Raw genomic sequence first — 12,290 nt, 5'->3', positions numbered from 1 at the left:
AAACATTACTCCTTGATCTGGAAATCTTAAAATATATTCTCTAAGTGTCAGAGAACAGGCACTGCGGATGGATTTATGCAAGACTACAACTCCCTAAATTTAAACAAATTCAGAAAATCAAGACATTAAACCCAATTAATTCTAAATAACATTGTTTGATGCTTGCACTTTTGGGGTTAAGCTTGTTATTCACCTTTTAAATAAAATATTAATTAAAAAAGGATGCACATAATGCAATGCGTGCCTCCAATTTCTATTATTTCCTGGTCTTATAATTGTAAATAAGTTAACCCTTATTTTAAAGGCAGTTTATTTTAAATATTCATCATTTTACATTTAAGCCATTGAAATATTGGTAAATATTAGTAATATAATTATACAGGGAAGGGCTAATGATGTTACATGTATTGTCAGTTGTGCACAGTTCAGTCTGCTGTGGTTTCTATAATCTTATCAATTATGAGCTGCATGGATATCATGTATATGCAGCTGTTACATATTGACAATGGATTATTACCCAGAAGGGTAAATCGAAGGATGTGTCAGCGACAACAGATTTCAATGTAAATGACATGTGTGAAATGGGAATAAAGTGAAGAGACTTGAAAAATATCCTATACATGTCTTAGAAGCTAAGATTGTACATTGGTGTGCAGAAGAACCCCGTCTAGCTGTTCTACTGCTCCTGTAAAATGGACACAATGTTATAGCAGGCCATATACAATTCTAACCATAAAAACATAGAATTTGGGGGCACATAAGAAGCATTCGGCCAATCTAGTCTGCTTCACGCTATCCAGCAGAGGGTCTTTTGTGGGCTATTTTGTATTTATACTTTATTCGTACTTCTGGTGCCTTGCTTCCATTGCTATAGTGCCAGAGACCATATTATAAAATGAATAAGAATTAAAATATATAATGTAACACTTCATTGAAAAAGTTTCTATCTGCAATGCTATTTATATATTTTAGTGAGTATTAAAATAGAATTCATTTTCTAGCAAAGACTCTCACAAAATGAGCAGCAAACTTTTTAGTACATTTCTGAAAATATCTACTTACTTTTGTAACTGCATGTTTGATAATACTGCAAGGCACTGTAAAGTGAATGAGATGATTTATAACTACAATAGACTACTTGGTGGGTTTCAATTAAAATGATACAATAAAATTTATTTTTTTTCTTCTTCCACAAATGTACAAAAATGTAAAAGAAGAAGAATTACCGTATTTGCTCGATTATAAGACGACCCTAATTATAAGACGACCCGCCGAATCTGAATATTAATTTAGGAAAAAAAGAAAAAGCCTTAATATAAGACGACCCTATAGGAAAAAAGTTTTACCAGTAAATGTTAATTCATGTAAACTATTTTTTTAAATAAAAGCTATGATTGAGAAAAATATTTTGGTTTTATTTCCTTCTATTTTCCAACCTGCCCCCCCCCAGTTATGCACATCTGCCCCAGAAATGCCTTATACCCCCTATATGCCACTGTGCCCCATGATATGCCTTTTAACCCTATATGCCACTGTGCCCCATTATATGCCTTTTGACCCCCTATGTGCCACTCTGCCTCCAGAAATGCCTTATATTTTTGTAAACGAAAACCACTGGAAACAGGTTCTGGGAAGTTAAAATATAATCAAATGCACACTAGATATGTGAGTGTACCCCAGTTCTATTCTGCCACCGTTATATGTGTTTTACATGTTTACCTTCTGAGGGCAGATAACACATCCGTAACACTGACTGACGATATTAATAATTCCTTTCATACAAACTCTCAAATACTACTAAGGTAGTACCAGATAACTATTTGGGCACCTACATACTATAAAACGTTTCTAAACTTACTACTGAGCAGATGGAGATGATTATTGTTCCTTTTACTTAAGTTGAAGTAAAGAGAACAACAGCCCCTATACCTTCTACCAAAACCCTTGGCTGCCTTCAGATTATTATGAATTACTAGGTTATCAAGTAAGACCACTGCAAACCACACCCTCTAATGCTATCCTACAAGATAATTTAAACATTAAAGATCAAGGCATCTGAGTGAAGGAGATCTTAAGCCCCCTCCCAAACTAAACTACACTCATAAATAACAGGACCACAGTAACATGTACACGCATGCTTACACCATACACTCACACACAAACATCATACACTAACATAGACTTCCACGATACAGTAACATACACTTACTTTAACACCGTACATGTATACATATACATATACATACATACTGTACATATACACACCTTTTGTTAATGGATTAAATACAATTTTCTGTGGTCTGCAATTTATATAGGGATTGCGTTGATATTCTCACCCAGACTACCTGTGAGCAGCCAAACATCCAGACATGAAATAGCTAAGAGAATTGAACACCTGTTTCTGCCTCTTTAACTTAATATTCATTCTATTGTTTGATTACCTTCCTGAGTGTTTTGAGTGCTTCACCACCAATTGCTTGTTACAGATAAAAATGATGAAAAAGGACTACACGATCCTAATGCATATAGCTTAAAAGAGAGACAGAGTATGTAATAAAAGCATTTAAATACATGAAAGGATTCCACAAAGTTAGAAGGTCATAGTGTAAAACTAGAAACTCTAAGCCTTAGATATAATGTAATGAAGTTTTACTTCACTTAGAAGGTGATGGGTTAGCATAACAGGTTTCCAGCAGAAGTAGTAGGGTCTCATACAGTGAGGGAATTTAAATGTGCATGGAATAGGCATAAGGCTATCTTGATTCTAAGAGGAGACCAAGGACTGATGAAAGGTCAATGAAAAATGGTTATAATCTGCCATCAAATCCTCAGCAGGTTAACACATTAAAACCATAATCATATTTACAAATATCAATATATATATATATATATATATATATATATATATATATATAAAATGAACATTGGTTTTCCCTAGACAAATTTCCAAGGATGAAAAGTCATTTTGAAACTGTATTGTAAGCATGTTCTACACACAGCTGTTACCCATTTATTTATGAATGAATGTAACCTTCATTGTGACACAGTAACAGGGATGTAATTAATGAATGTACTGTGTTGTTTTCAATACTTGCTACAAATGTATAAAAATATTTATTTTTACTATTGTGTAAAAGATTCCACTGGGAAAATGATATGAGATGTCAATGAGTTTTATAGTTAGTATCAGAAGTTATATAAATGTTATTGTACCAGAATTCCAAGGACAGCCACATTTTACTAGAGCTCATCTAGACTCCAGGGGTCCTTTCAAGTTCCAGCTACACTCTGAGCCACTGCATACAGGTAGGCTACCTCTTTCACCTGACTGTTGGGTTAGGAACCTCACCCATCAACATTCAATTGGGGCAGCAGGACCCTGTGAACATTGATTGCACCGACCGCGACAAGGTACCTCCAGTGGACACTTCCACCTGTACTCTCATGCAGTAGCGTACCTAGCGGGGGGCGGGGGTCCGCACCGGATACCGCTCATCAGGGGGGTGCCAACTTGCCGGCACCCGGCACCCCTCCAGAGACGGACAGTAATGTCCGCCGCTGGAGGAGCAGGCTCGCAAGGGAGCGGTATCAGAGGTCTTTAGCAGACCTCCGGCTCCCTTGAGTGATTTTAAGCCGGGTTCAACCCTTGAACGCGGCTTAAAATCACTCAAGGGAGCTGGAGGTCTGTTAAAGACCTCCGATATCGCTCCCTTGCGATCCGCGCGGCAACAGCTGCTGTGCGCCGGGATTTGTTGTCAGATCCCGGCACACAAGACTGAAGCCGCGCCCACTGCCGTCCGTGCCCTCTGACCCGGAAGAAGACAGAAGAACTGAAGAAGAGGAGCGAAGAGGAGGAAAATAAGATGTAAGGAGAAAAGAGGAAAGGTAGGAAAGCATTCAGTGAGTGAGAGTGGATTGGTATATGTGTGGATAGGTATATGTGTGGATTGGTATATGTGTGGATTGGGATACGTGTGGATTGGTATGCGTGTGGATAGGTATATGTGTGGATAGGTATATGTGTGGATTGGTATGTATGGATTGGTATATGTGTGGATTAGTATATGTGTGGATTGGTATGTGTGGATTAGTATATGTGTGGATTGGTGTATGTGTGGATTAGTATATGTCTGGATTGGTGTGGATTGGTATATGTGTGGATTAGTATGTGTGGATTGGTAAGTGTGTGAGAGTGATGGGTGTTATGCTGTACCATTTCCAATGTATTTTTCATTATATAATTATGCTCTAGTACATCATAACTCCCATCACTTTATACTGTCCCATACAGTGGCAGAGCTGGGAGACAGAGGCCTTGCACCCCCTCCGCAGAACTCCTGAAAGGTAAGTGAACTTCAAAGTGGGAGAGGGTAGATAGTTAGGAGGGGGTAGATAGGGAGAAGGGAGTGAGACGGGGGGATAGGGGGTAGATAGGGAGAAGGGAGTGAGAAGGGGTAGGTAGGACAAAAGGGAGTGAGAAGGGGTAGATAGGGCAATCATACTCCTATCATGCCAAGTGTGCGAGTATATCCTGGAATCTGGGTATGCCTGGGCACGATAGAAATGTGATTGCTGTTAACAATCATATATATATATATATATATATATATATATATATTAATATTGTTATTTAATTGTTTTGTCCTATTTTGGTGTGTTACTTACTTGAAATAAAAGTGTTAGATTTTTTTTTATGGTGTGGGGGGGGGTCATATTCGGTTTCGGCCAGGTAAATGCTGCATTTTCGGTTTCAGTTCGTTTCGGTGCATCCCTACTACTAATGAAGTGGTAGGCCTACACCACATCAATGTTTGGCTTAGTATATAGTGATAGGAGTTAAGATGCACTATTGTCAATGTCTGGCTCAATGTATAGTGATAGGGATTACGCTGTACCACCGTCAATGTGTGCCTCAGTATATAGTGATAGGTGTTATGTTGTACCACCGTCATTTTCTGCCTCAGTATATAGTGGTAGATGTTATGCTGTACAACCATCAATGTCTGCCTCAGTATATAGTGATAGGTGTTATGCTGTACCACCGTCAATGTCTGCCTCAGTATATAATGATAACAGTAAGTGTTATGCTGTACCACCTTCAGTGTCTGCGCCGGTATATAACAGTAGAAGCTATGCAGTTTTAAAGTGTGTGTGTGTGGGGGGGTGCCACATACAGGATCCACCCCAGGTGCCAAATACTCTAGGTACGCCCCTGCTCTCATGGTACACACACAGACCAAATGGCCTCCTAATGATGCAGTATCCAAGCCCTGTGACTTCATTTTGCCCTAATGCACACAAATATACACGTTACCTGCTGAGCATTATCAGATGATTTCCTCCATGTTTACCTTCAACGCTAGACAACAGTAAAGGTGGCAGAATACAACTGGCCACAAATGACTACACTCTCATATCTAGTGTGCATTTGATTACATCCTAACTTCCCAGGGCAGAAGTAAAGCTCAAGTAAAATGTGGCTGCCTCTGGAATTCATGTACAGTAAAATTGATATAACGTCTGATACTAACTATAAAACTCATTGACATCTCAGATCATTTTTCCCAGTGGAAAAGTATTTGTATTTGTAGCAAGTATTGAAAACCACATAGTACATTAATTAATTACATCCCTGTTACTGTGTCACAATGAAGGTTATATTCATTCATAAGTAAATGGGTAACCGCTGTGTGTAGAACATGCTTACAATACATTCAAAATGACTTTTCATCCTTGGAAAATGTTCATCTTCTAATAAATATACCAGTATATTTTTTTGATGTTTGTAAATATGATTTTGGTTTTAATGTGGTTAACCTGTTGAGTTTCAGAGGATTTGATGGCAGATTATAACCCTTTAGCCCATCTAGTCTCTGGCATTTTTTCATTGACCTTTGATTGATCAGTCCTTGGTCTCATCTTAGATTCATAATAGCCTCATGCCTATCCTAGGCACATTTAAATTCCCTCACTGTATTGGACTCTACGACTTCTCCTGGAAACCGATTATGCTAACCCATCACCTTCTAAGTGAAGTAAAACTTCACTACATTATATCTAGGGCTTAGAGTGTCTAGTTTTATACCATGACCTCTTTGTGGAATCCACTTGAAATACATATTTGCGTGACAGAGATGCCAGCTGCCAGTTTAGTCAGGTACAGGGTAAGCAACCTGGATTATAAATAATTACTGCTTTTATATACAATGATTGTAGGAGGATATATATTTGTTTAATTCTCTTTCCTAACCAAATGATTATTATATTTTATATGAACCTAGCTTCAATACTTTGTCGTGCTAGTTTAGCAGCTAAACCTCTATAAGCTTCTGTATCCTGCTTTTGTGGTTGGCAAAGTTAGTTCCAGGGGGAGAAAAACAATGTATCGCTATAGTTTTCTTTTTTTTTTAAATGTTCTGCTAAATTATAGCAGCCAAAACTGTCAGAAAAGACAATAACATCGAAAATAACATGAATACTAAGAATGAGGGGGGAAAAATACCTAGTAGAAAAAGGTTCATCTCCTAACTAAAATAATTTTATTATTCTGGACTGCAACAAAGGATGTCTATAATGTGAAGCCACAGGGGCACCTGCCCTGGGTCAAGGTTTACCTTGGACACCCTCAACCCTCTTCCATTCTGCACTGGGCAGCGGCATATAACTTTAAAAGTTCAATTAACAGTTTTTTTTATTCTGTCTTTAAACTGTATTTGTTATGGTTCCATTAATTTGAACAGTGACCTTCTTCTGTTTTGTTTTATTGGATGTATGCCTAGATGAGGACACTTTACTTGGCACACTGACATATTGTAGAGTGTAAAATCAATTAATTGGATAATTCTCATAACATGACAAATTAAGTGATTTGACAATTCTTATCAAAAGATAAAATTAAGTAAACGGGTAAAAGACAATATAAGTAAAATGGCAAATGATTGCGTTTTACAAAATAAACAATAGCTGCAGAAGTTTAAATATATGCCCACATCAGCAATAAGAGAATTAGAGAGAACATTCTAGCAACAGTCGTATTGAGAGACATAGAACGGGGTGATATATTTTTCAATTCAATCTAATTCAGATCTTTTATTTTAAATGATTAGCTTTAGAAACTTTTTTTTTTATATATTTATGTGTTTTGGCAGCCTCTTGGCTAGGACACTTTTTGGAGACTGTTTCAAAGAAGATTGCTTTGACAGGGGCTGCTAGAAATAACAAGGTGCTGTGAAGTATCTTATTTTGTCAAGATACTCAAATAGTTGCCATATAAACACATGCAGGAATGCATTTAGGCCTACATGGATTAGACTTCTCGTTTCAACAATATTTCATTTCCTTTCTATGAACCCCATAGAGCTGCAGGGTCTGACAAAGGCGAGATCAAAGCCTTATCTGACTGCTTGGAAGTTCAGCAAACTGAAGTAAAGTACCACAGGTACTGCACACTGTGCGGCTAAGTGAAACAGATCATTAAGGTACTAGTTCAAAACATGAAATGACAGTACTCAGTCTTGTGCGCTTTCAACTCCTAGGTATTTAAACTGAAAATTTAGATCAAGAGCAATTAAGAAAAAAATGTATCACCTGCAGCATCTCAAAAGTGGTTTTTTTGTGTGTTTTAGTATGTTTTTTATTACATACTAGCATTAATATTTTAAATATAATATTGTCTCATAAGAAAGCCCTGCTTGTTGTATCTGAACAAAACCTCTTGGCTATCTACTTCTCCCCTGAGTACTTCCGTAAGGGACTGCCCGATAGTGTGATCTGGCATTCAAATAGTATCAGTGTACGCAAGCTAGCGCCATTACACTGGATCTGTTGGCAGGAAGCAAGTGGTTCCTGCTGACAGGGCAGTGTCCATGCTGTCTTTAGACAACCTAATCTCTCATGCAGCAAAAGGGAAATCTACGAAAACCCAAAACACTAAGGTCCATCCTAGCAGCTTTTTTTCATGGGCATATCAGTATGTTCAAAGGGACAGCAACGGGTTAATAAATGTGCCTTGCAGCTGGTCTCAGATTTACACGCATGAGTCCGAGAGGATGAAATCCTGCACTGATGAGAACTAACAAGATTGAAACAGCTGTGTATAGATGAAACACTCTGGCTCATGCAATTCCAACTCTGTGCTATGCTCAAAGCTATGAATAAATAAATAAAAAAGTAATAAATAAATGTAGTAAAACAGCAGGCATATACAAATAAGGAAGCCCAAGTAACTTAGCATTAGAAATGGAGTTTGTGGGAATATTGAAAATCTCTTCTATGGGTGTTACCCTAAACTGAGCAGAAAAGTGGGTGTATAATAGACTTGAGCACATGAGCAAAATCGATTCAGACAATCTTTCTCTCGTACATATGAAGACACTACTCTGTATATACAAACAATTAACACTACAATTGACACTACATACAAAGTTAAACAACACTATACACATGCATAATATAAGATTCAAAGTCACACTACTCTAGGCACAAATATACTATGTGATATACGGTGACCCCCACCATATACACATGCATACTACCTTATACAGAGTTGACCTACCCTATACACATGCAAAGTACACAGTGCAGTCACACTACCCTAGACACAAGCATACTAAGAGGTTCAATGTGACTCAACCTTATAAACATGTGATTCTATACACATGTATACTATACCATACAGAGACCCCAAACTATGCATATTCACACTACCCTGTACACAGTTGCACTATACACATGAAAACTACACAACTTACTTTGTTGTACTTTGCTTACCTACATTATTTTAATTATTTCATTTGGCTCTCTTTCTCCTTATCAAAACTAATTAGGGCTTTTTACTGTTTATAAATTACACAGTGTCACCAAAAAGTGACTCTTCCACCGCCTACCCACAACACGAGCTGAACCTTGTCAATGTGGTTCCCCTTTCCATTTAACAACAATCAGTACACACAAGCTCCAAATAGTGATAAAGTGCGCTCAATGAAATCTAATATATAAAAATCAACACAGAACCTGAATATATCAATGTATCCCAGGTTTAGCGAATCTTGTAAAGATATCTTAACGGAAAAAACAAAAACAAGAACAATAACGCAATACAATCCAAATAAACTATCCCTCCCCAATGTTGGTTGCACTCACAAGGGAGAAGATAATGTACATCCCGAACCTCCAACACCTCCAGATATCCCTCAGTAGGAAAGAGAGGACGTGCTTCCAATATGAAATCTTCCGTTTATTTAAATATCAACGTAAAACTAAATAAATAAATAAATACATTTCAACGAAAACTAGATAAATAAAATTTCAATGTAAAACTTAATAAATAAAATTATTAACTTACTATTTGTTACTGTTTATGACTCCAATAAAATGTAACAAGTGGTAATTAACTGTTGGACGAGTTTCCAGAAAATCTGGGAGAGGTTCCAATTAGTTAAGATAAGGACAGCATTAAGGAAGCCAGTTTTTTTTTTTGTTTATTTTCAATTGTTTTATTGGAGTTCCATCCTCCTTTTCAGAGATTTGTATGAATGCATGAATTAGACAAAACGTATTAACATTTAAATTCATATATACTCAAATGAACAAGTCTAGTTACCAGCTATATAGATATTGCATTGCATTTAACTCTAAAAGTTTATTTATTGGATCTACCCTCTTTATGGAAAAATATTTTTAAAAAAAAATGTATTGATATTATTTATATGCCAAAAAAAATAAATACTAGCATTTAAAATACCCTGGGTGTCTTATTTTCATATAGTTTCATATAGTTTGATGGGAGTAAATTGAAGTGGCTGGCTTTAAAGTTGTCCCAAATAGCACATGGGGGCAAAATGACCATATTTGTAAAAAAGTTTTTTATGCTATATGCTACTTGTTCTTATTGCCCTATAACATGCCAAAGCATTAAAACATTGGGTATTTCTAAACTCAGGACAGGACAGTATAGTAGAATCTATTTAACAGTTTTTTTCATTAGCTTTTGTTGATGAGTAAAATATTTTTCAAGTTAAAGTCAGAAAAAGTAATTATTTTCTTTAATTTTCACCATATTTTATACTATTTTTAAGTAGTAAATTATATGATATGATCACAATAATGACATCTAAAGAAAGCCCTCCTTTTCCTGAAAAAAACCCCAATATATAACTTGTGTGGGTACAGTAAATGAGAAAGAAGAAAATTACAGCTAAACACGAGCACCACAGAAATGTTAAAACAGCCGTTGTCACGAAGGCTACAAAAAATAAAATCAGCCATTGTCATGAAGGGGTCAGGGGAACATGCTGAAAAAGTCATAGGTTTTGGGTACAAAACTCCCTCAGTAAAGAAGGAGTTACCTCCCATGTACTTACAAATGTAATGTGCTATTGTGATAATTCAGCTCTTCTTTCTAAAAAAGATTTTTTTCCAATAGTTTCATTATCACTTTATGTAATATAAAATGTGCTTAATTTATGTATGACTAGTTTATGAAACATCCTATACTTCTTTATAGGTGTCAGATGCTTTATTAAATGTGTGACTTGTTCTGTCAGTATGTGTGAGCTCCAGCTCACCCTCCATCTGCTTTTCACGTTCATACTTTTTATATCACAAGCTAGGTTTCATACGTAAACCTGTTCTTTATTTTTGTATATCAATATGTTTGGCAATTATGTGAATTTGTAGAAAAATGAAGTTATCTGGTTTCTTAATTACCCTACTGGAATAAGGTAATATAAATAGAGGAAAAATAATGTTTAAAGTATAAAATAGTGCAAAATTGTATAGAAAATGGTTGATCTTTCATTTTCGTACATAACTTCCAAGAGTTGGCTCCCTGTTATTTATAGGAAGCAAATAGGGGGAAGTGCCTGAGATAAGAAGTGGGAAGTGGGAAGGCATTGTATATAATACCTTATTTGGGTTTGGCAAAGTATGAAATCATAGGGTAAATGAACAATCAGTACAAAAAGGTTGTTATGCCCAATTTTATTGCTGGTGTATTGATGGAAGATGGAAAAGATGGATTAAACAATTATTTTCATACTTTGGTAGCATGAATTTTCCACTTTCTGTTCACGTCTCCCTTTATGAACTAACATCACTTTTGATACATAGAAGTTTCATTTTGGGATGGCTTTGGGAACAGGAGTAAAACAAAACTATGAAGTATAGATGTGTATAAACACTTCTTTCACCCAACATGTATTAGGCAAGTTCAGTGCTTACAGACGCAGAGCTGCAACTCACTTAATATTAAAGGGCATATCAGCAGTAGAAAGAATTAAGGAAGGTGCTACCATGGTAAAAAAAACTGCCACACGTGAATAGTGAACAAATGACATGTGACAACTGTTGTAAAAGAATAACAGGGATTCTGTCAGTAAGGAAGGACCAAGCACATCGATTGATGAAGAAAGTGACATGGAGGTGGACACATACAGCTATTGAATCATTAAATGAAAGTCTGAGTAGTGTTGGAGTATCACCTATCAAGAGAAAGAGAATGAAGGAAGAAGAAGAAAAACTACTAAAATTGCAGAAGTTGAAAGACAAGATATTCCACATGCCAGCCAAAAAAACCTATGCCTGATAATCAAGGTTGTAATGATGCTATACTGCAATAACTAAAAGAAATATTTGAAGAAACCACAAAACAAAGTGAGGTTATAATTTTGACACTGCTCCCTAAAGACTGGATTATCAGAAGAATATAGTAAGAAACTACTATGATACATAAAGGTAAGGAATTAGTAAAAGGGTCTGGAATTTAGTCAGCATCAAAGCCTAAGTCTGGAAGGAGATTGAACCCAAATATTGCTGATAGTGTGAAGAACTTTTACTGCAATGATGATGTTAGCAGAATTATGCCTGTTCCCAAACCCAACCCAAAATATAATTTAATTGTATAACATATTTTTGTCCCCAAAAATTAAATATACACTTTTTAGATATTTAAGGTCAAGGAAAACACTGTGATCTTGAAATTAAAAAAATCAATATTTAATGTAAATTATTTTAATGAAAACAATGCTTTGTTAGCTTCACAACCTCAAATAGTAGCAAAAAAGATTTTTTGTTGAGCTTGTAAGTGAAAAAGTTGTAATTTTTACCACATTGGCAACGCTGATCTGTAATGAACGTGCATCACTGAGCGCTAACATTCTGTATATGTAAGTTACTCTACTTCATGTCCTCTACCATCCTACCAAACTTCATAAAAATCTGAGATGGTCGAGTTGGAAGCTGAGATGATTTGGCATGGAATAGCTCTCCTGGTGAGTTAAAACACTGCCACC

At 36.1% G+C, this 12,290-nt stretch overlaps 1 protein-coding gene across 1 annotated transcript in view; it reads left to right on the top strand.

Moving 5' to 3' along the window:
• Nucleotides 1-12,290, top strand: part of LOC149280687 (polypeptide N-acetylgalactosaminyltransferase-like 6) — a 537,937-nt gene that overhangs the window by 125,270 nt on the left and 400,377 nt on the right. The window contains exon 2 of the mRNA XM_089500181.1: nucleotides 7,982-7,993. Coding sequence (XP_089356307.1) covers nucleotides 7,982-7,993 — 12 coding nt within the window. The remainder of the gene's footprint in view (nucleotides 1-7,981; nucleotides 7,994-12,290) is intronic.

This window comes from Sceloporus occidentalis, unplaced genomic scaffold (assembly GCF_023333645.1).
Source record: "Sceloporus occidentalis isolate IW3139 unplaced genomic scaffold, rSceOcc1.0.p SCAF_149, whole genome shotgun sequence".
Taxonomy (NCBI): Eukaryota; Metazoa; Chordata; class Lepidosauria; order Squamata; family Phrynosomatidae; genus Sceloporus; species Sceloporus occidentalis.
This window is presented reverse-complemented; position numbering and strand designations above follow the sequence as displayed.